Source organism: Lepidothrix coronata, unplaced genomic scaffold, assembly GCF_001604755.1.
Source record: "Lepidothrix coronata isolate B3197 unplaced genomic scaffold, Lepidothrix_coronata-1.0 Scaffold49, whole genome shotgun sequence".
NCBI classification, from domain to species: Eukaryota; Metazoa; Chordata; class Aves; order Passeriformes; family Pipridae; genus Lepidothrix; species Lepidothrix coronata.
This window is the reverse complement of record NW_016690229.1, coordinates 4,512,312-4,534,358: the sequence shown is the minus strand read 5'-3', so window position 1 is coordinate 4,534,358 and position 22,047 is coordinate 4,512,312. Positions and strand designations below refer to the sequence as shown.

The window sequence follows — 22,047 nt, the reverse complement described above, 5'->3', positions numbered from 1 at the left end:
ATTAAAAAATATTCCAGCTGTGAGTACAGACATCAGACATGGATTTTTGTCTCTGTTCTCCCACTTTGGACCAGGCTGCAGTGGTGTTCAACAGCCGGATCCAGAGCCTGGGACGCTATGCTTTCATCCTGCACTACTACCAGCCCAGCCATCCCACCTTCCCTGTGGAAGTGCTGATCAATGGGGGGCGCATCTGGCAAGGTGAGAAGAGCGAGGACCTGGGGGAGCTGCTGAAAGCTTTTCATGCCAGAGAATAATTTTGGGTTCTTTGGGGATCGCGAAGATGAAGCAAGATTTGCTCATCCCTTTCAAACTGGGAGATGTGATAGGGGCTCCAAGGGAAATGTGGGACCAATACATTTGTTGTCTTTTCAGGTCAGACCAACGCGAATTTTTGCCCACACGGCTACGGGTGCCGGAGCCTGGTAGTTTCTGAGGACCAGATTGTCCTGGATGTCACCGATAATGATCTGACTGTGGTTGTTCGAGTGCCAGAGGGCAAGCAGCTGTGGCTGGTGAGCCTCTCTCCAGGGAGCTCCCAGGGCATGCTGGACCAGGCTTCAGCAGGGCTGGAGTTTTTCCTTGGATTTTTGTCTCTGTGTGACCACAGGAATGTTTCCCACTATCGCTCATTCTCTGAACTACCCTAGAAAGTTACAATCTCTAACCTTAATGGTTAGTGGCTTGTAAGGCCTTACTCCTGCCCTAGCAATATTTTAGACCTGCATAGTATTGTTTATCCAGACAGGTCTCATCATGGGGGCAGGTAGCCCTTGTTATCCTCAGGCAACAGGATGAGAATGACCAAAATTTGGATAAATGGCTAAAAGACAGAGTTGGAAACCAGGTGCCTTCATGTCTAGAGATTTAAGATGACAGTGATGCCAGCGACTCCCTCCCTGCTGAGGCACAGCCAGTGCTGCCCTTTGGGGTGTTCTGCCTGTTTTAACTCTAGTGAATTTGGGGCACTCCTCACGTGGAGCATTAGATTAGATGGATCATGATGGACAGACCCCAATAGAGGGGTGACCTCTGGTCTTTGCAGTGCTTGGGTGCTTTGTGTCCCAGCAAGGGATGAGAGGTTGAGGGTGCATTTGGACTTTGGAGTCATTTTGGGTGGTGTCTGCCTGTCTCAGCTGAGAGCCTGGCTCACCCAGCTTACCCTTGCTTTGTAGGATTACATCCTTGTGGTGCCTGAGGACAGTTACAGCTCTCAGTACCTGCAGGAGGAACCCCTGGACAAGTCCTATGATTTTATCAGCAGCTGTGGCATCAACAGCTTCTACATCAAGTGAGACTTTGGGTGCCCTCTCTGCTGTCTGCAGCCTGCACCCTCCTCAGGGAGCAAAACCACATTTCTTTCATGTGGGGCAAGGGAGGGAGCTGGTTAAGGCTTTCCTTATCTATTGTCCAAACATGTGGGTATTTAGGGGATCTCCATGTCACAGGGCTCTCCCTCCCTCTAACTCAGTACCCGCTGCTGTAGGAGATCCTGCTGGATTTTGGGGTGGGGGGGAGGCTCTGGAGAGATGTGCAGCCTGGTGACGACTCCTGCCTTCCCCCGCAGCCCCAGCACGTCGTCGAGGTTCTGCCGCGACTCTGCCATCTCCCTGTCCCTGTTCTACAACAACGGGGCCCAGCCGTGCCGGTGCCACGAGGCCGGGGCTCGGGGCAGCCAGTGCGAGCCCTTCGGTGGGCAGTGTCCCTGCAAGTCCAACGTCATCGGCCGGGAGTGCTCCCGCTGTGCCACCGGGTACTGGGGCTTCCCCAACTGCAGGCGTGAGTTGTCCCATCTCCTGCTCTGCTTTCCCAGCTCTTGCTGGTTTGCCTCTTACAGAGCTGAAGGCTGTTTTGGGAAATGGCTGTGTTCTCCAGCCCTGTAATGGTTTCACCTTGTCCAGACAGCCCAACTGCCCTCAGAGCAGTTGAGCTCTGCATCCATTCCCCACACTCTCCATGGGTTTCTGGGTCCTGCTCCACCAAACCCAGTCCTTTTCTGCCCCTTCCAGCCTGTGACTGCGGGACACGTCTCTGTGATGAAGTGACAGGGCAGTGCATCTGCCCTCCTCACACCCTGAAGCCAGAGTGTGTTGTCTGTGAGCCCCAAACCTTCGGCTGCCACCCCCTCATCGGCTGCGAGGACTGCAACTGCTCCCGGCCCGGCGTGCAGGAGCTGACAGAGCCAGGCTGCGACGTGGACAGCGGGCAGTGCAGGTGGGGGAGCCTTGTCCCGGCACTGGGGATATCTGGCAGCATCCCTGGTCCCCCCTGGAGTGATGGGACACATCGGCAGGCTGCAGGGAGGAAACATGCAGAATGGGGGAAACTTTGAAAGCTCCTCACACAGCACGACAGAGGTTCTAACGCTGCGGCTCTTGTGTCCACCCAGGTGCAAGCCCAACATCATTGGGCGACAGTGTGACCTCTGTGCCCCTGGCTACTACCACTACCCCGAGTGCCGGCGCTGTGACTGCCACCAGGCTGGCACCGAGGCGAGCACGTGTGACCCGGTCACAGGGCAGTGTCACTGCAAGGTCAGTCCCTCGATGCCTTCATGTGGTGCCTTTCTTCTTGGCTCCACTCTCCTGCTCTGGCTGGCATTTCGGAGGGCTGTGGGTGCCTAGTGTGCCAGAGGGAGCAGGGATGAAGGAGGAAAGTGTCTGTGTGCCTGAGGTACAGCCAGCCTGCCCCATGGGGTGGTGGGTTGAGAGCACCCTGAAAGGTCTTATCTCTCCATTTTTTCTGGCCATGAAGACTCACTCCTTGTGCTGTCACTGAGGAGACAGTCAGTCTGGCTCTACTGCAGTGTCAGAGCCTGTTGCAGGTAAAGCTATCAGCCCTGTTGACTTCTTCTGCTCCTGCATGGCAGCAGAGTAAATCAGGCTGCTGCTGAGCTGCCTGCTCCAGCCTCTTTGAAGGGTGCTTTCTCTCAGGGAATTTTCTGTTTAATGAACACTTCGCAAGCAGATGTGTTCAGGGACTGATTTATTGTCTTTCGACATCACATCATTGTGCTTTAATCACTCACACAGCCATCCCTGTCCTCTTGAGAAGCTACTGACCCTGTTGAGCTTTGCTTGTCTTCCAGGAAAATGTGGAGGGCCTGAGGTGTGACCAGTGCCGGCTGGGGACATTTTCTTTGGATGCCACCAACCCCAAGGGCTGCACCAAGTGTTTCTGCTTCGGTGCGACCGATCGCTGCCGCAGCGCGGAGAAGCACCGAGCTGAGGTGAGAGGGGCCAGGGGCCACAGAACCTGCAGGTCAGGTGTGCTCCATGGGCTCCCTGCTGCCCTCGGGTCTCTGTCCTGCATTAATCCTACCCCTCTGGAAGTTACCCTGTGAGGAGGGTTATCTTTGTCACTCTGTGCCCACCTCCCACTTTCAGCCTCTTTTTCTCGTCTTTGGGGTCTCCTGTCATGGCGTGGGGGGACTGTACTGGGTGGGAGGCAGGGGTGATGCTCAGCTTTCCAGTGACTTCATCAGGATGCATGTGAGGTGTGAGCCCTTTCCACTGCCCTTTCCACTGCTCTGGGACTTGCTCTTCACCTGAACACTTTCTGTAACTCCACTAGAAGATCCACAGTTGCTCTTCCCCCACAGTTTGTCGACATGAACAGCGGGTGGCTCTTGTTGAGCAGCGACCGCCACGAAGTGCCAACCACTCTGAGCCTGAGGGAGCAGCTCATCACCGCTGACCTCAAGAACCTCCCAGATGCCTACCAGGAGCTCTACTGGGTTGCACCCAGCTCCTACCTTGGGGACCAGGTAAGAAGCCGGTGGTGACTGGACCACCCTGACCCCACCAACACGTATGCCAGCAGCATTCCTTCTGACACGCAGGCATTGCTCACGCTCCAGTTGAGCACTGACATCTCTGTCTTGTCTCAGTGGTGTGGACTTGCAGCAACATTTGTCTCTCCCTCAGGTTTCCTCCTACGGAGGGCACCTGCGCTATGAGCTGCACTCCAACCCACGGAGGGGTGACGTGTTCATTCCCATGGAGTCCCGCCCGGACGTGATCCTGAAGGTGCAGCCCGAGAAGTTCCCCGGTGCCCCCTGCTACTGGAGGAGCAGGATGAGGTGATGACTGACTCCTTCCTTGCTTTTCCCAGGGAAACCAGATGAGCATCATGTTTCTGGAAGGCACTTATCCATCCCCAGGGGAGGTGCATGAAGGCCGGCTGCAGCTGGTGGAGGTGAGTTTGCATGCTTCATGTGCTCAGATGCTACTGGAAGATCAAGACCAGCATGTAGACAGAGGGGCAACTGCTTTGACCTTAGCATTTTATGTGCTGCCTGTGGGCAGCAGAACTGCCTGTGAAAAAACAGGGCTGTTTCACCTCTGCAAAGGGGAGAGATCCCAGCAGCAGGGAAGTGGAGGCTGGGCTGGATTTTCAGGTGCCTGTGCTTCCTGCCAGTAATGCTAGGTCTTCTCCCATCAGGGTAACTTCAGGCACACAGAGACACACAACCCTGTGTCCAGAGAGGAGCTCATGATGGTGCTGGCAAACCTGGAACAGCTGCAGATCCGGGCACTCTTCTCCCAGCTCTCTTCCTCCGTGTCCCTGCGCCGCGTGGTCCTGGAGACGGCAACAGACACAGCTACAGGCATCCGTGCCAGCAACGTGGAGCTGTGCTTTTGCCCAGCTAACTACCAGGGAGATTCCTGCCAGGTAAGGGGGAAAGTGGGCATGCTGTTCCAGTCAGAGGGGAGTCAAACAGTCACGGTTTGGGTCTCAGCAACCCCTCGTGCTTGGTGCGGGTGGCAGCTGTGGGGTTTGGATGCCTGTGCAAAGCAGTGGTGCCAGGGCACCAGCTTCTGAGTTGACTCCTGAGGGCTTCAGTTGAAGTTACAGCTCGGGTTGTTCCAAAGGAAGGAATGTCTCCCAGGCTCCCCTCCTACCACAACACAGTGCACCTGGGAGATGTTCAATAGCTGCATCTGCCTGGAAGGGGCATGATGGGGAAATCATTCAAGTGTTGCAGACCAAAATTATGTGCCTGCAATACCTTGGAATAGGTCCTTCTGTCTGGCCAATTATCTCCTGGTGATGAGGAGCAGGAAGGAGCTACACTGAAAAATCTTCATCGTTGCTTTTAATCTCTTCTCCGTCAGTACAACCTTGTGGGAATTTTGTCATGGAAATCAAATCAGTTTCTTTGCTTTTCCCAAAAGTATCAAGTTGTTTTTCAGATCTCCAACTTTTTCTGTCTCCTCAGGAATGCGCTCCAGGTTACTACAGGGACACCAAGGGGCTCTTTCTGGGAAAATGCATCCCCTGCCACTGCAATGGCCACTCAGATCAGTGCCTACCAGGCTCTGGGATATGCCTTGTAAGTAAAAAGTGAAGCAGTAGGATATTTTGGAGTTATGAGGTCTTCACATACTAACTGAGCTGGCAGGACTGTGCCTGAGTCGGAGCATTAGCTGCATGTGCCATTTAAGGGATGGTCCTGCTCAGGGTCAGTGTAGGGTACAAGGCAGTTCTGGGAAAGAGGCATCCTAGTGGGGAATTCTTAGTGCAGTCCACTGCTTCTTGCTGTCAGTGCTGAGCCTAAAGCTTGCCTTTTCCTTGCAGAACTGCCAGCACAACACAGAAGGAGACCACTGTGAGCGATGCAAGAATGGCTACATGGGCAACCCCTCTGCCCAAGAGCCCCTGCAGTGTGTTGGGTGTCCGTGCCCTCTTTCAGTTGCCTCCAACAAGTAAGCACCCTTGGATGGGATTCCCTGCCTGTCCTCACTGTTTAACCACTGGGAACCACACTGTGCTCCACTGGGGCACTGGCTTGGCAGTGGCAGGTCTCCCAATGCCAGCCATTGTCCTTGGCTCCAAACCATGTCCATGGCCTCTTACCTGGGGTCCACATGGCCCACAATGAGTGATCAGCTCCCGTGGCACCATGTCAGGGGTAACTGCACCTCCCTGTGTACCCCTTATCGTTTCAGTTTTGCCGTTGGCTGTGTCAACAAGGGCTCCAACATGCAGTGCCTCTGCAAGCCTGGCTACACTGGACCCAACTGTGAGCGGTAAGGATGATGGCACCCATGTTTGTGCAGCCTCAGACACACTAATCCTGTGCAACTACTGCTGTGGCAGAGAAGTTGTCCTAGTAAGGACTGCAGTGGAAACGGTTGGCTCTGCCCCTGTGTGCTTTGTTCTGACAGCATTTCCTTCAGTCCTTTCCAGCCTGAAAATGCCCTATTGCTGTGTCCACTGCTGAAATACTGTGTTACTGTGGGTGTATGACTTAGCTGTGCTTTGCCTTGACTTGCAGTCTGTGATAAAGGTACTGTGAGGCAAAGCACAAAGTGCTCTGAGCTCCCCGAGGGCTGCAGCAGTTATAGGTGTTGGATGCTCACACTGTGCAACTCCAGCACCGCGCAAAATGAGCTGTGGGATCCCCCGATACCTTCATGCTGTTTTAACTCACTGTATTTCTCCAGGTGTGCCCCAGGATACTATGGCAATCCCTTGGTGATCGGCAGCTCGTGCCAGCCCTGCGACTGCAGCGGGAACACGGATCCCAACATGCTGTTCAGCAGCTGTGACTCCCTGACGGGCGCCTGCTCGGGCTGCATGCACCACACGGCCGGCGCGCACTGCGAGGTCTGCGCCCCCGGCTACTACGGGGACGCCGTGGTAGCCAAGAACTGCACACGTGAGTTCTTGCTGCCTTGTGGGGCAGGCAGCAAGCGCAGGGGGAAGAGGAGCTTGGGCAGACTGACTGTGGATGTGCTTAGCACCTTAGCCAGGCTGTGCATTGTCCCAGTGAGTCACGTGCTTGGGTGCGCACATTGCAGCATCCTAGACAATAATGAGGAGGTTGACTTGATGATTTCAGAGGTCTTTTCCAACCTAATTGATTCTGTAATTCCGTGGGAAAAAAAATCTACCCTCAGCCTCATGAGTTCCAATCCACCCCCGAATGCAAAACTGCACCCAGGCTGGGTCTTGCCATGGAGCAGCTACTGCAGCAGTGTTGCTGATGCTCCTTCTGGAGCATGGGTTTGCACAGCCCATTCCAGCACTGCTTCTCTCCCTCAGAGGAGCAGCAGCCCAAGTGCAGCTCACAAAAGTGGACTTCCCTGGCAGGTGTCATGAGAATAATTTGTGAGGAGCAAATCCAAGAGGAGAGAGGCTCTGTCTTGCTCTGACTGTGATAAATAAGGGGGAATAGGATTCCTTGTTGGGAATAAGTTTTGTGAGAGGCTGACAGGGTCTTTAGTGTAATACTGGGTATATTTTTCCCTGACAGAGTGCAACTGTTCACCTTGTGGGACTGACTCCTGCCACCCACGAACTGGCCAGTGCTTCTGCAAGACTGGAGTGACAGGCCTGCACTGCGACCGCTGTGAGGTGAGGGTCACCTGTGCACTGGGATGGTGCCTGTCCTGGGGACAGGGATGAAGGGCAGCCCCACTGTATCATCCCCAGGCTGGCAGCTATCTGGTGAAGTCTCGATTTGCATGAGCTGCCCATAGGCAAAAGCCTATTAAAGATCTGTCAGCAAGTGGTGGAGGCAGCGTTCCACTGCAGCCAAGGGAGGAATGTGGTATCCTTTGAGAAACTGCAGTAAACTCCATTTTCCTGAATGCATCCAGCATGAGAATTGCAGGGCAAGGGCGGGTTTGCAGGGCAGTGCTGTGATGTGTCTGGGTTCTTACTGCAGCTCCACATCTTTAACCATGTTGCTATGAGTTTTGTGGTGATCAAAACACACTGAGAAAGCAAGGCTGAGGTCCCACATCACTGCCCCCGGGAGGGAGGCACTCATGCCTTCTTGCTGAACAGGGCACCCTCTGTCCTGCTTTTCCCTAGGAGGGATACTACGGCTTCGAGGGATGCTCGGGCTGCCAGAGGTGTGACTGTGATGTGGGTGCTGTGGGGAGCAGCTGCCACGAGCAGAGTGGGCAGTGCAGCTGCCTGCCCGGCGTCAGCGGCTCCCGCTGCCAGCAGTGTGCCCCGGGATACTGGGGCTTCAGCCAGAGCGGCTGCACAAGTGAGTGTGGGGTCCCAGCGTGGGGGAGTGGGACGGGGCTTTGGTGGCACGTGTCCTTGTCTGGTTGTTGAAGGTGGAAAACAACTGGCTGCTGTCGGAGGGCCTGGGTTGCGCAGGGAAACCCCCGGCAGCGGCGTGTGGATAAACACAGCTGGAATAAACACAAAATGATGCCAAGGGCCTTTCCCTGTTATTCAACTCTGCAGAATGTGAGTGCAGAGGGGGCTCCTGCGACCCACGCACCGGGGAGTGCACGTGCTCCAACGGGCTGACGGGGAAGCAGTGTGATGTCTGCATGCACAAGTACGAGATCCCCGTGGCCAACAGCCCCGACGGCGTGAGGTGTGAAGGTCTGTATCCTGCAGTCCTGGGGAAGGAGGTGAGGGAAGCCTGGGAAAGGGCCTGTGCTGACCACTCCGTTCCCCTGGCAGTGTGTGACAGCTGTGTCCTGCTCCTGCTGGAGGACCTGCAGAGCATCGAGATGTCCTTCCCCTCCATCCGCGGCCAGCTGGTCAACCTCAACGCCAGCTCCATCGCCTGGGCTCGCCTCCACGGCCTCAACAGCACGATAGTGGCCATTGCTGTACGTGGAAGGTCCAACATCACTTTGTGCTCATGTTCCCTGACCTGTTGGCCTGATTTTGTCTTTTTTTTTTTTTTTCCAGAACCAGCTCCGGGAGTCCCACAGAGCCATGAGCAGGATCAGGCAAAGGGCTGACGAGTTGGAGGATGATAACATGGATCTCACACAGGACCTGAATGCACTGCAGCACAAAGTAGGGTATTCCTTTGCCAGAGCACAAGTCCCTCCTTTTACCAAAATGAAGGCTGTGAGGAGCCCAGTTCAGGCTGGTGGATCTCCTGCCCAGCCAGCACTAAACTTTGGTATCACATTCTCCAGCTCAGGTGCTCAAGCTGGGTTACCTGCATTCCTCCCTTGGGGAGCTGTTAAACATGATGTGATATTGATGGTTGTTTCTTGATATACTACTTTCTTTTGACGTGGCTCTACTTTAAGCAGTAAAACTAAATTCAATCAAAGGTCGTTTATAGAAGGAGCATACGAGGAAGGAACATAAAACATCTGGGTTCATCATGGATGCAGTCTATATACAGTCTAAAACCAAGCAAGATTTGCTTTAATTTGATTTGATTTGTAAGCTACCTGCCTGTAATCTAAGAGAGAGAGAAAAATCTCTACTTGATGACATACTTCCCCAGACAGCTGCACAGACAGACTGCCCCTGTGTGTACATACGTCTGTGCTCCAAACAGCCAGGCTGCAGCCCTGACATCCTGGTCAGGACCCAGCTGGGCCTGGATCCAGGCTCTGGGGCTTTTCCTGTGCTAAAAGCACAGAACAGTGCTGTCCTCTGTGGTCTTGGGATTGTTTCAGCATCCAGAGTCTTTGCACTGGAGCTGCATTTACTGCCTGTGCTTCTCTGAAGGTGCTAAATGAGACCACCGCTAAATGCATGGCAGGAGAGCAGCACAGGGCAGGCTGTTCTGGTTCATGAACCTCAAGAGCTGCACATTCCCGAGCCTTGTGTGCCTTTTGGGAGCAGCTTTCCCGCTGATCACATGATTTTCCTGACAGATCACATAAAACATCATCTCATTCTTCAGCTAAGCCCATGTTTTTGTTGTAGATGACCATGACTCACAGAGAAGCGATCCGTGTTGATCAGAACACGAAGGAGACCCACCAGAGGGGGGAACAGCTCCTGCTGCACATCCAAAGCATCCAGAGGGGCATTGCAGGTCTGTGAAGAAGGGTCTTCACTTTGGTTTTTTTTTCCTGTGGTATACCATGCTGTTGGTTTCAACCACCACTAAGTACTTCATCACTTAGGAAAAGCCTTGGAGAGAACAAGGGGAAATAAAAATGAAATTAAGATCCCTGCATAATTCCTGCTTTTACTCTGACCAGGTTTTTGTGGATCTCAGCTGCTTGGCTAAGCACAGTCTTTGGAAAAAACACATTAAACTTGCACAAATGTTATTCAAATGCATAAAATGGGGGCAAACTGCACTACAGCTTTAGGAGAGATTTAGCAAAACAGAGTGGCTGGATCTGGGGGAGAAGGTAGAACCACAGAACAGTGCTTTGGATGTAGAGGAGGTAAAGCCACTGAACAGTGCTTTGGATGTAGCACATGTTACTGGTAGTGGTAGTTTCTGCCTTCTCCTGGCCAAGGAGGCAGAAATGTGGGGCAATGTCTCGGGTGATCTCAAACAATTGTGGTTTCTGAGTACTGCTTGAAAGCTGGCTCTTTGTGAGGGTGGTGTAAGAGGGGAAAGATCCCAGGGAATTATGCAGGGCCTAACTTGACTGATGCTAACGGGGAATCTGGATTTCTCTGCAGACCTGGTGAGGCAGATGACCAGATTTGGGGCAACAAACACCAGCACCACCTCCACTGAGGAGTTCCGTCAGAAGATGGCCGAGGTGGAAAGCATGCTGAGGGAGATGAGGGAGCGCAGCCTGGGCAGCCAGGAGGAGCTGGCAAAGCGTGAGCACGAGGAGGCTCAGAAGTGTGAGTCCAGCTCGGTGTCCTGGGTCAGGGCTGCACAGATCCCGCTGGATGTGACCATTTATGGTTTGGAGCCCGTGAGGACGCTACTCATTGTGGTCATGTTTAGAGAGTGCTGTTAATAACCAGGCACCCCCAAAAAAATTTTACAGGAGTTTCAGAGTCTCCTGTGGCATTGCAATGGGGTCATTTTTTATTTCCTTTCTGAATTTCAAAGCAGAACTAACTGGGCAGTTCTGTTTGGTGACCAAAAATGACAACACTTAGAACCAGGAGTCAATGTTATTATGTGATGTATTCACATTATGTGTGGCAGTGAATAAGTCACATCATTTTTCTTCATATTTGCTGTCCCAGGAGAGGGGTTCACTGTAATAACCAGCAGCCTGCACCACAGTAGCTCCACTGTCCTGAGGGCATCCTTGCAGGAGTGAGGGCACTGAGCCCAACTGCATAACCAGGCACGGTGGCACTGTGGGAATTGAACGCTTCTGATTAACAGGCCCTGGCAAAACATAACTCAGCAGCTGAAAGCTGGAATTATAAACTGGCTATTGTTGGAAATAAGTAATTTTTTACAGGGGAAGTAATCGAACACTGGGACAGGCCTCAGAGGGGGTTTCTTCATCATCTGAAGCCTTTCAGGCATAGCTGTGCATCTTTCTGACAGAGATCCCATCTCTCTCACCAGCACTGGGGGGAGGGAGGGAGGGAAGATGGTCACTTCTGGCCTTGATACCTGTTGAGAGAGACCAGAACCAGGCTTTAAGACAGCCAAGCACAGAAAGAGCCTGTTAACACAGGAGGATGAATTATCAACAGTTCTCATCTCATTCGTCCCATCCCCAGTGCTGCATCGGGTGAGGAGTGAGCTGCACGCCCGCTGGCAGTCCAACCAGGACCTGGTGAGCAGCATCCAGGACCGGCTGGCACAGCACAGCTCCCAGCTGATGGACCTGCGCGATGCCCTCAACGAGGCTGTGAACAAAACCAGGCAGACAGAGGACTTGAACAGCCTGAACCGAAACAACCTGGAGGAGAGCCAGGTAAGACCTTTACCAGGTAGTCCTGGCCATGCAGTTAGGGGTGGGGGGGGCTATCCCAGCCCTGCTGGTGCCTAACCTTGGGTCTGTGTGTCTAGCAAAAGAGCCAGGAACTCCAAAAGCAGCACGGGCTGGTGCAGGAGACCCTGCGGGTGGCCAAGGATGCCCTGGGCCAGGTCTCCGACTTCCTACAGAAGATGGAGCAAGCAAAGGAGGTGAGTGGCAGAGGCACTTTGGCATGGGCAGAGGGTGGGGGGTGGCAGCCCTCAGGACTGACGTGTGTCCTTGCAGGCCTACGAGAAGCTGGCGGCACTGCTGGATGGGGCAAAGCTGCCCCTGACTGAGCGGGTCAAGAAATTCTCCCCAGCCAGCAGCAAGATCCCCATCGTGGAGCAGGCAGAGGAGCATGCCCGGCTCCTGGATGAGCTTGCAAGGAACCTGTCCAGGTGAGGCACCAGTCCTGACCCTCGCTAGTCAAACCATCTCCTACCAGAGCTGGGGACGGGAAACGGCAGCTCCACACCATGGCAGGGGAACAGTGGGGTGTCACCTCTAAAACTTTATCCTGGAGCACGTGTGTTGAGGATCCCAAAGGCATTTGTCTGTGGGGGCATGGGCAAGAGCCTGAGCATTTTCCATGGATTTGATGGCTTCATCTTCCAACACAGCATTATCCAGGGCACAAACCAGGATGGCTTTATCCAGCGGGCGATCGATGCCTCCAATGCCTACGCCAGCATCATTGAAGCTGTGAAGAAAGCAGAGCGAGCAGCCCACGATGCTGACGAGGCAGCCAGCGAGGCCTTGATGGTATGTGCTGTGGGGAGCAAAAACCAAACTCCCTCAACAAACTCCCCTCCCTTTGGCACTTGGGGACTTTATTCTGTGCCACAGAGCAGCACCTCTACCACAGCTGGGGCCCAACTCGATATTTGAGTCTCCCCATCTCACCCCACTGAAGTTGTCTGAATGAGCATTTTATGTGCAGCCAGAGCCTTGAATTCCTCTTCAGAGTCCCATGTTTGTTTCACAGAATGTCATGTCAGAAAATCTTGGGGCTGTCTCCAAAGCGCTGAAAAGGAACAGCAGCAGCCTGGAGGAGGCTGTGAGGAGAGAGCAGACCAAACTAAATGGAGGTGAGAGAGGCTCCTCTCAGGATGTGATGTCCTTTGGGCTGGACCAAGCTCCCAACACACAACATGTGCATTTCTTTACTTGCAGCTATTAAAGGCACTCTGCAGACAGCAAAGGACAAGCTGGCTGACCTCCGTGTGAGGAAGGAGCAGCTCCTGACCCAGCTCCAGTCTGTGCAGGACATGCTGGGCAGGGACCAAGGTTTGTTCTGGGGTGGCTGGACTGATTCTCTCTGCTCCCCCATGCCCAGACTATGACCCAAGGGTGCCTTCTCCCTGCTCCTGGCCATCCTAGAGATATTTCTCCTCTCTTTTCCAGAGGACACAAAGGAGACAATCCAGAATGCTAAAGCAGCTGCTGCTGAGGCCAACGAAACAGCTGCAAGAGTGGAAGATACCCTGAGCACCATGAAGAAGAACCTGGATGAGTGGAAAGACCAGTATGGAGGCCTTCGAAATGAAGACCTGAACCAGGCAGTCCAGGATGCCAGGAAATCTGGTGAGTGCTGAGCCTGCTGGGCTGCCAGGGCTGAATCTGACACGGGTTTCAAGCTGCCTGAGCTTCTTATTTCCCTTCCTCACTAATCTCCAAAACTCCTGGCTCCTTTCCAATCCCAGTGTCCAGCCTGGAAAGCACCATCCCACTGCTGCTGGAGAAGCTGAACAGCCTGGAGAACAAGAGGAACAAAAATGCCACTGTGTCAGAGAACATCGTGCGGATCCGGCAGCTCATCACGCAGGCGAGGAATGCTGCCAGCAAGGTGGGCTCAAGGGGATGGAGGGCTTACCTGAGGGTAGCATGCAAATGGGAGGGTATCTAGGAGAGCTCTGGGGCCACCAGGAAGGGTCCCTTTCTCGTGGGACGACTCCAGAAGGTGCTTTGTATTGGTAGAGCTGGCACTGACCGGACAGGCAGCAGCAGCAGCAGCAATGGGTTCAGTGCCACAGGGCTGGATTTCTTTCCCTGCAGGTGAAAGTCCCCATGAAGTTCAATGGCAGCTCAGGGGTTCAGGTCCGGATGCCCAGCAACCTGCAGGATTTGGCAGCCTACACATCCCTCAAATTCTACATCCAAAACCCTGAGCCCAAGAGCCAGCAGGACGAGACAGAGGAGGGGCGGTTCGTGTTGTACCTGGGCAGCAGGGAGGTGAGACGGGGCCCTGCGGGCGGGTGGAGGGAGCTCATGTTGGCAGCATCAGTGGGGGATCACACCTCGACTTCAGCCCCTCATCTGCTCCCTGAATGTCTTTGTGGGGAACATGAACAGCCCCTGGATGCAGCCATCAGCCTGGCTGGGAGTGCGTGGGAATTGGAATGGGGGTGTTTGTCCGGTGCAGCCTTGGGAGTGTTAGGGAGAGCTCCTGCCTATCCCAAATGCCAACATGTGGCCCTGTCTCTTCCTGTGTCCAGGCCACAGGAGACTACCTGGGCATTGTGCTCAAGGACCGCAGAGTGCAGTGGATCTACAAACTGGGCGATGAGGAACCAGCCTCCCTGAGTGTCGACGAGGATATTGGAGAGCAATTTGCCACCATCAGCATCAATAGGTAGGAAGGAGACTGTTGGGACACATCCCAGGAAAGCACAGCAGGAGACTGCCCCTGCAGCAGATGTGCTGTGCCCAAGCCTGGACAGGCCCTTGTGCTTGTAGAGGTGCTGTGGACTCCACCATCCAGACATCCCTAAATGACTAACACTGAAACACCTCTGAGAAACTAGCAGGCAGATGTTTTCTTACCAATTCATGGAGGGTGTGGGGGTGTCTGCAGAAGAGGAAAGATGAAGCTCATCATGGAGGGTCCATTCACTCATGGCAGTGCTGGTAGCATGAATGCTGGCCCCTTTCAGTGTACTGGCGTGGTGCTCCCCAGTGGAAGATGCACAGTTTTCTAGTAGAGCTGTGCGGGGGTGGGCCTTTGCTCAGGGAGGACAGAGTTGGCTCCTCATTGGGGATGTCCCCTTGTCCTGACCATTGCTCCCTGCTGCAGGATCCTGCAGTACGGGCACATGTCGGTGATCGTGGAGAGGCAGACAGTGCACGAGACCAAGGGAGACAGTGTGGCCAAGGGGGAGCAGGGGCTGCTCAACCTCGACCCGCGCAACGTGGTCTTCTACGTGGGGGGCTACCCCTCCAGCTTCACGGTGAGTCAGCAGGGAGAGGGGGGCTTGGCTTTTAGGAGGCATCAGCGATGCCTTTGGAGATTCCTAGGGCTGAAAAAAGGCCACTTGATTACATGAGGAAACCAGGATCAAACTTGCCCTAACTGTTGGGTTTCATTCCCAGCCTCCTCCCGCTTTGCGCTATCCCAACTACCGGGGGTGCCTGGAGCTGGACACTCTGAACGAGGAGGTGGTGAGCCTGTACAACTTCCAGCACACCTTCGAGCTGGACACCACTGCTGAGAAACCCTGTGCAAGGTGGGGCACTGCACCCAGGCCAGGAGCAGCTCTGCTCCATGGCACTTACCTGACCCTCAGCTGCTCCAGACCATGGAAATGGTGTGGGATTGATGCCTAGGGCCTCTTCCTGTTGTCTCAGGTCCAAGTCCACAGGAGACCCCTGGCTGACTGACGGTTCCTACTTTGATGGCACCGGTTACGCAGAGATCAAGTTTGAGAGCCAGTTTGGCACAACCAAGCGCTTCGAGCAGGAGATCCGTGTGGTCTCCTACAATGGCATCATCTTTTTCCTGGAGAACCAGGCATGTGCTTGCTCCCCTGGGGAGCCTTAACCCCTCAGTGGGTGGGCTGAGACAATTCCGGGCCTGCTTGCAGGCATTCCAGTTCAGGACACTGGGGAGAGGGGGGCTCTGGAGGTCTCAGGGCTGCTTGGAACAGGATTTCTGCACTGTTGGGAAAAGTCACCATGAGAGGGCTGAACCCAAACCTCACAGCAGTCACTCATCTGGTTCTGGAGAGGCTTCCCAGAACTCAGAGAGCACCCATGCACAGGCCCTCCAAGCTGGGCCAGGGTTCACTGGGGTAGGAGCATTTCCAGCTTGCAGTGTTATCCCTGTGCCCCTGCACAGGGCCACTGTTCGCAGATAAATCCCGAATAACTGTACCCATAGTGTGTCAGGGCACTGGCAGTGGGACCTGCTCCTACTGATGCTAAAGGGCAGGTGGGCTCAGTGCCACAACTACATCCTGGACACCAGGACGTGGGGCTGAGTGTCCATCCTGCCTCCCCCCAGGGTCAGTTCCTGTGTCTGGCCATCCAGGATGGGAAGCTGGTGCTTTACTACGACTTCAGCTCTGGTCTGGAGATGGCAAAACCCAGCAACTCCTCCTCCCTCACCATCAGCAGCACCACGAACAAAGCGGTAAGAGGGGACAGTGCCTGCCAGGCTTGCTGGGAGGGGAAGAGCTCCTCATCTGTGGTGGGGAGGCACATGGACCCTTGTTTTTGGGGGGCAGGGGAAGAGCTGCAAGAAGTTCTTTGATGGGAGCCATAAACTAGACACCTTGTGCTGCCCTCAGTGATGGATATGATTGGCCCAAATTGATGGATCATTTCTCTCCTCTGTCTCCAGATCCAGATTTTCCTTCTCAAAATGAATAACAAGAAGCGCATCCTGGTGCGGCTGGAGCGCCTCACCATCTTCGTGGTGGAGCAGGAGAACTCCCTTGAGAACGCTGTCTCCTACTACCTGGGTGGTGTTCCCCCAGCTGTGCTGCCTCCCAGGTGGGTCCAGACCGTGGTGGGGTGGGATAGTCAGCATGTTCCCCTCCCTAGTCCCTGCTAGTAGCCTTGGCCCTTTCTCAGCCACATCCAGGGCTGTTGGGGCCCTGCTTAAGCTCTGGAGGAAGATTTTCTCTCTCCATCTCTGGTGTGGGATGAGATATCACCAAGTCCTCCTTTGCTGTGCTGGGTACTTTGGAGCAGCCTTGTGCCTGAGGCACTGGAGATACCCATGACCATCACGGCTCCTTCCCAGACACTTTGTCTGAAGAGCTGCAGGGCCAGATCCTGCCCAGGGCTGGGTCCTGCCTGGGGCTGTCCTCATAACACTGCTTGCTTCTCCGGCAGCTTGAAAGCGCTTTTCCCCACGGGTGGGCCCATCCGGGGCTGCATGAAGGGCTTGAAGGCTCTCGGCAAATACGTCGACCTGAAGCGCATGAGCACCGTCGGCGTGAGCTACGGCTGCACCTCGGACCTCCTGGTAAGCACAGGAGGCAGCCTGGCCAGCCATGCTGAGGAAAGGGTCTGTCAGGGAAGGGGAGCACGGGAGCCCCAGGACAGGCCCCATCTCCCCTCATTCACACAGAAACAGGGATAAAACCCCCAGGTCCTCAGCGTGGAGGGGTCATGGTGAGGTGCTCTGTGTGGTTGGCCATAGGACCAGCCAGGCCCAGTGAGGACCACAGTGCCTCAGTCATCTCCCAGCAGCACCAGGGCCAGGCTCCCACCTTGCCTCCATGATATCCCTCACAGATTGCCCGCTCAGTCAGTGTCCATGGCCACGGCTACCTGACCCTGGCTCTGAAGGACGTGCCGGGGCTGCGGGACTTCTACAGTGGCTTCAGCTTCCGGACAAGCCAGCGCGAGGGGCTGCTCTACCACCACACCACCCAGGTGGGCACCTGCAGGACCCCTGGGTATCCCAGCAGTGGGGCTGCTGGTGATGGTGCCATTTCCCCTTGGGGGAATTTTGGTGGGGCCAAGGAGTGACTGCAGTGAGATCTGCACCCTGAGCTCCTGGGGGGCAGTGGGGAAATGGGCCCGTCCTTGGGCTGCTGAGCAGCAATGGGGTGATGCTTTCTACAGGAGGGGACGTGCCAGGTGTCCCTCCAGAGGGGCCAGCTGGCCTTGAACCTGCTGGGAACCGAAGTCACCACTGGCAATGCCTATGCAGATGACAGGGCCCACTACGTGGCCTTCTACAGCGATGCCCGTGGGTACGTGTCCTGGTGTCCTGTGGGGGCTGGGGTGCCAATGGGCACAGGGACCTGCTGAGCCCCCACTGCTCGTCCCTCCCCCAGGGTCCGGCTGTACGTGGATGACGAGCTGCAGGACACAGCGACAGGCCCCGGGCCCAGCCGGCGGCAGCGGCGCCAGGATGGACGGCAGCTCTTCCGGCTCGGGGGTTCAGCAGATCCGGGTGCCCTCAGCAACCTCACCGGCTGCATCGGGAATGTCTTCGTCAAGCGGTGAGCAGCTCCGTGCCACTTCAGAGAGCAGGGCTCAGCCCTGTCCCACCTCCCCTCTTCTCTGGTAACAAGGACCTCTTCTCCCCGAGTGTAGGATGTCAGAGCCACAGATGGTGGTGGACCTTCAGCAGAACGTGGAGAGCATCAATGTCACCATGAGCTGTCTCTGGGGTGAACAGCCGCAGCAGCTCAGAGTGACTCCAAAGAAGGACAGGAGGAAACCCAAGGTACCAGCTGCTGCCAAAACTGCCCACATCCTCATCCTCCTCACATACCACTGCTGAGCACCTCTGCTGGCACCTGCTCCCCTCACCCCATTCCTTGGTGTGCGTTGTGTAGGTGCCAGGCAAGCCTGCCCCCAAGGGTCGCCGCCACGACCAGGATGGGCTCTGCCAGCTGCACCCCCAGCCCCGCGCAGCCAAGGGCACCTTCCGCTTTGGGGGGGCCCCGAGCAGTCGCTGGGAGTTTGATGAGATCCCAGCTTCCTTTGGGTGGAGGTGAGCCTTGCCCCGTGCCCACCCCACACAGGCTTGGCCCTGCTGACCGTGGCTTGGAGAGCAGGTGTTGGAGAGCCAAGTGCTCCCATTACCCCCTGTCCCTGCAGGTCCCATTTCTCCCTGGAGGTGAAGCTGAACTCTTCCAGTGGGTTGCTGTTCTACGTGGCGGGTGAGAGGGGCTCCTTCATGGCTCTCTTTGTCTCCAACGGGCGCTTTGTCTTCCTGGTGGACGTGGGCAGGCGCCGGCTGCGGATCCGCAGCAGGGACAAGTACCGGGACCGGCGGTGGCACACGGTGAGCAGGGGTCGGGGCTCAGCGGAACCTCTTCAAACCACATCACTGCCCCCTGTGCCAGGAGCCCCTGGAGGGGTTGGCTCACTACAGCCCTGCTCTGGTAATCGCTTCCTGATACCACATGGGACACCTGCAGTCCCATGGGAGCAAAGGAGAGGGCAAAACCACAGCCAGGGCTGGCTGAACCTCTGAGCTGAGCCTTCCTGTCACTGGGCACATCCCTGGGGCTCCTCCCAACCCGGAAAGTTGCCAGTCCTGGCACTGACCTTTGGTCCTTGCAGGTCTTCTTCAGCAGAGACCAGAGCCGGGCCCAGCTGGTCATCGATGGGCTGCGAGCCCAGGATGCTGCAGTGGCCACCACAGGGCTCTTTGTGGCCCAGACCCCCTTGTATGTGGGAGGGGTCCCAGCTGGAAAAGCCAAGGCTCACATACCGGTAAGGGCTTGGCACTCCCATGGCATCGCCTTGTGCCTCCCAGGTTTTTCCCCTTCTGTGCTCAATCCAGTGACCTCTCTCCACAGGCTGCATTGGCCTTCAGCTTTGATGGCTGCCTGAGGAACCCACAGCTGGATGGGAGGCCCCTTGGTCCCCCCTCACGCACCTTTGGGGTGACACCCTGCTATGAGGGCACACTGGAGAGCGGGGTCTTCTTCGCTGTGGATGGCGGGTCCATCACCCTAGGTACCAACAGCAGCCTGGGCTGCCTCCCACAGCCCTGGGACTGGGTGGAACATATCCTGTGGGAATCCCCTTGTCCCTCTCCTCACCAGTGGCGTTTCTCTTCCAGCTAATGCAGTGGTGACTGAGCAGGACTTGGAGGTGACACTGGAGGTGCGTCCCCGCAGCACCTCTGGCCTCATCTTCCACATCGGCACGAGGAGAAGCCACTATCTCCTGCTGTACATGGAGGAGACCAAGGTAGTGGGAGGGTGCCTTCCCCACAGGTTTTCAGAAGCAGTGTCCATCTTCTGCCTGTCCCACTCTGCTCACTGGGCTCTGCCGGGTTTGTCTCACTCAGGTCACTGTGAGAGCAAATGCTGGGGCTGACGAGTTCTCTGCGTCGGTGACATGCCCATCTCTCTGTGACGGGCAGTGGCACACCATCGCAGGTGAGGTGACAGCCACTGCTTGGCTCTGGGACCCTGCCCCACTCCTGCTTAGCCTACACCTCCTGGGGAAGCCCAGGGCCCTTCCTCGGGTATTTAAACCTCAGCCCCACCTGTATGCATTTAATTTGGGAGATTGGAGCTGCCATTAAGTAATTTCTTAATTAATAAAAGTCCTTGCCTGATCTTAGTGCTGTCAGATCTGGTGGGCAGGAAAGACAGTGTTTTTCCAGGTCATGGAGCAGCCAGTGAGGACAAGGATGTCCCCGTGGGAGTGGCTCCATCCAGGACTGTCATGTCCTGCTGAAAGTGGAAGCCCAACTTGCTTTGGTGTTGAGTGGGTCCAGGGGGCTCAAAGCCCACAGCTGGGAGGAGGGATTGCAGGATTCACACCTGTACAGCAAACTCAGCCGTGAACGTAGCTGGCATTGAGCAAGTGCTGAGATTTTGCATCAAGCCCTTTTTGGGGCTCGGGGTTAGTAGTTTTGCTCTGCTCCAGCACTGGACTGAGCCGGCGGGTGGAGATGGACTTGCTCCCTGGGTAAGGAAGCAACGCTGACTATTGTTTTCTTTTGAAGTTACCAAATGGAAAAACATAATCCAAATTGATGTGGACACAGAAGGCAACCACACAGTGGGACCCAGCCAGCATCCTGCACCCAGCACAAGGGCGACCTTCTCCATGGGAGGGCTGCCAGGTGAGTTGGGAAAGGCGTGCTCCAGAACAAAATACCCCAAAGCCAAGCGAGATACTCTTCCTGGCGCAAAGAAGAGGTACTTAATCCCCTGCCCTGTTATGAGCCAGACTAATGCCTGCTTTTCCTTGTTCAATCTGCAGAGACAGACAAGGCCAGTACAGGGCTGCTGTTACCTCCCCTCCCTCATTACGTGGGCTGTGTAAGGAACCTGCTGATTAACCGGAGGCACGTGGACCTGCCGCGAGCCGGGACTGCGAGGGGCTCCGTGGGCCTGAAGGGCTGCCCCGTGCTGTAAGTGCCACATCCATGCCCAGCCTGAGTGACTCAACGCTGCTCCAGGTCCCGGTGTCACCACTCGATGGCATCGACCGTGCTCAGACACACTTGAACTCCAGTGACTGCAGGCACAAGTCTGGGCCACACCAGAGGGGCCACGAATCCAAGGGGAAGGAGGGCAGGGGAGGACGGCTGGGGAGAAGGGGGCACTCTGGGGACATGTTTCACAGATAGAACCAACAAGTTGGAGTGGGATGTGGCGACAGGCAAGTCCTTCCCTGGTGGTGAAGCATCTGCAGCAGGACTTGTGCTGCCACGTGGCTCATGGTGGGAGCGACTGCCCGTGACAGAGCGTGGGCTGGAGCACACGGCAGCGTGTCCTGGATCCTGTTCCCTTCACCCCACACTCACAATGCACATAGATTTAGTTCACAGAACACTCAAGGCTATTAATAAACCGTCACAGACTGTCTGCTGATAAAGGCTGCAGGCAGTTTCTGTTTTATCATAAATGCAATTAGGACAAACTGGATTAATTCTGTCAGTTTTGTGGTTTTATAAGCAAGGGCACATTTAACCTCCCCCTGCCAAGGGCAGTCTCAGCTCACCTGCCACGCTACGAAAAGAGCTCTGCAAGGGGGAACTTGGACAAAATTCTGTTCACAGAATTAGCATCTTTTAATCAGAGTAATTTATAAAAATCAAAAGAAAAGAACAGAATATGCTGGGAGAACTGCTGAGGGAAAGCAGAAACACAACCACCACTGACTCTGCAGTTGCATTCAGCACTGGCAGTACAATGACTAAAGTCCCGTTGTGTGAAGCAAGAAACTATTGCTTGAAAGGGAAGAAATAGAAAGGTTACCTCCACATCTGGCCAGGTGTGCAAGGTGACACCTGGCCCTCACCCACCCTGGCTCCTGCTCGGCCTCCCTCACACCTGGTGTAGTGCAGCCTTCACTTGAAAACAGCTTTTTTTCCTCCCAAGACACCCAGTTCACTCGTGCACTTACACGTCATTTATATATTTGTGTGTGTATATATATATATCTGGCCACTTGGGGACAAAATCTTGCTTCTGAAATGGACTTGTAACTTATATCATTATATTGGGTTTGTTTTTTTTTATGAGGGGTAAATATTGTAAAATGGGTTTTTAACATGTCCATCCTAAACAAATGTAATTATGACCTGTTTTTAAAGTTGTAGTATTAAAAGATGGTTTTTGTAAATCACTGGTACATACTTTGGAGTCAAATAAAGTTTTATGTTACTCTCTTTCACGTTACTGGGGAAGAGTAAGGATGAGGC

General features: G+C 55.0%; 1 protein-coding gene across 1 annotated transcript in view; it reads left to right on the top strand.

Moving 5' to 3' along the window:
* The window catches only part of LAMA5 (laminin subunit alpha 5), an 88,679-nt gene extending 66,708 nt beyond the window's left edge, over positions 1 to 21,971 (top strand). The window contains exons 31-80 of the mRNA XM_017815289.1: positions 75 to 201; positions 376 to 515; positions 1,176 to 1,291; positions 1,568 to 1,779; positions 2,010 to 2,214; positions 2,390 to 2,534; positions 3,089 to 3,229; positions 3,602 to 3,766; positions 3,927 to 4,028; positions 4,114 to 4,197; positions 4,444 to 4,674; positions 5,222 to 5,335; positions 5,581 to 5,708; positions 5,952 to 6,032; positions 6,450 to 6,664; positions 7,262 to 7,362; positions 7,825 to 8,005; positions 8,212 to 8,355; positions 8,437 to 8,588; positions 8,671 to 8,781; positions 9,655 to 9,766; positions 10,372 to 10,542; positions 11,389 to 11,585; positions 11,681 to 11,797; positions 11,874 to 12,028; positions 12,251 to 12,392; positions 12,616 to 12,718; positions 12,804 to 12,917; positions 13,035 to 13,214; positions 13,334 to 13,476; positions 13,686 to 13,862; positions 14,126 to 14,262; positions 14,704 to 14,857; positions 15,000 to 15,133; positions 15,255 to 15,417; positions 15,910 to 16,038; positions 16,249 to 16,400; positions 16,746 to 16,878; positions 17,151 to 17,291; positions 17,484 to 17,614; positions 17,699 to 17,866; positions 17,961 to 18,093; positions 18,206 to 18,363; positions 18,471 to 18,657; positions 18,939 to 19,091; positions 19,178 to 19,337; positions 19,444 to 19,574; positions 19,675 to 19,765; positions 20,341 to 20,460; positions 20,601 to 21,971. Coding sequence (XP_017670778.1) covers positions 75 to 201; positions 376 to 515; positions 1,176 to 1,291; positions 1,568 to 1,779; positions 2,010 to 2,214; positions 2,390 to 2,534; positions 3,089 to 3,229; positions 3,602 to 3,766; positions 3,927 to 4,028; positions 4,114 to 4,197; positions 4,444 to 4,674; positions 5,222 to 5,335; positions 5,581 to 5,708; positions 5,952 to 6,032; positions 6,450 to 6,664; positions 7,262 to 7,362; positions 7,825 to 8,005; positions 8,212 to 8,355; positions 8,437 to 8,588; positions 8,671 to 8,781; positions 9,655 to 9,766; positions 10,372 to 10,542; positions 11,389 to 11,585; positions 11,681 to 11,797; positions 11,874 to 12,028; positions 12,251 to 12,392; positions 12,616 to 12,718; positions 12,804 to 12,917; positions 13,035 to 13,214; positions 13,334 to 13,476; positions 13,686 to 13,862; positions 14,126 to 14,262; positions 14,704 to 14,857; positions 15,000 to 15,133; positions 15,255 to 15,417; positions 15,910 to 16,038; positions 16,249 to 16,400; positions 16,746 to 16,878; positions 17,151 to 17,291; positions 17,484 to 17,614; positions 17,699 to 17,866; positions 17,961 to 18,093; positions 18,206 to 18,363; positions 18,471 to 18,657; positions 18,939 to 19,091; positions 19,178 to 19,337; positions 19,444 to 19,574; positions 19,675 to 19,765; positions 20,341 to 20,460; positions 20,601 to 20,755 — 7,236 coding nt within the window. The 3' untranslated portion in view covers positions 20,756 to 21,971. The remainder of the gene's footprint in view (positions 1 to 74; positions 202 to 375; positions 516 to 1,175; positions 1,292 to 1,567; positions 1,780 to 2,009; positions 2,215 to 2,389; positions 2,535 to 3,088; positions 3,230 to 3,601; positions 3,767 to 3,926; positions 4,029 to 4,113; positions 4,198 to 4,443; positions 4,675 to 5,221; positions 5,336 to 5,580; positions 5,709 to 5,951; positions 6,033 to 6,449; positions 6,665 to 7,261; positions 7,363 to 7,824; positions 8,006 to 8,211; positions 8,356 to 8,436; positions 8,589 to 8,670; positions 8,782 to 9,654; positions 9,767 to 10,371; positions 10,543 to 11,388; positions 11,586 to 11,680; positions 11,798 to 11,873; positions 12,029 to 12,250; positions 12,393 to 12,615; positions 12,719 to 12,803; positions 12,918 to 13,034; positions 13,215 to 13,333; positions 13,477 to 13,685; positions 13,863 to 14,125; positions 14,263 to 14,703; positions 14,858 to 14,999; positions 15,134 to 15,254; positions 15,418 to 15,909; positions 16,039 to 16,248; positions 16,401 to 16,745; positions 16,879 to 17,150; positions 17,292 to 17,483; positions 17,615 to 17,698; positions 17,867 to 17,960; positions 18,094 to 18,205; positions 18,364 to 18,470; positions 18,658 to 18,938; positions 19,092 to 19,177; positions 19,338 to 19,443; positions 19,575 to 19,674; positions 19,766 to 20,340; positions 20,461 to 20,600) is intronic.
* Positions 21,972 to 22,047: the final 76 nt, after the last annotated feature.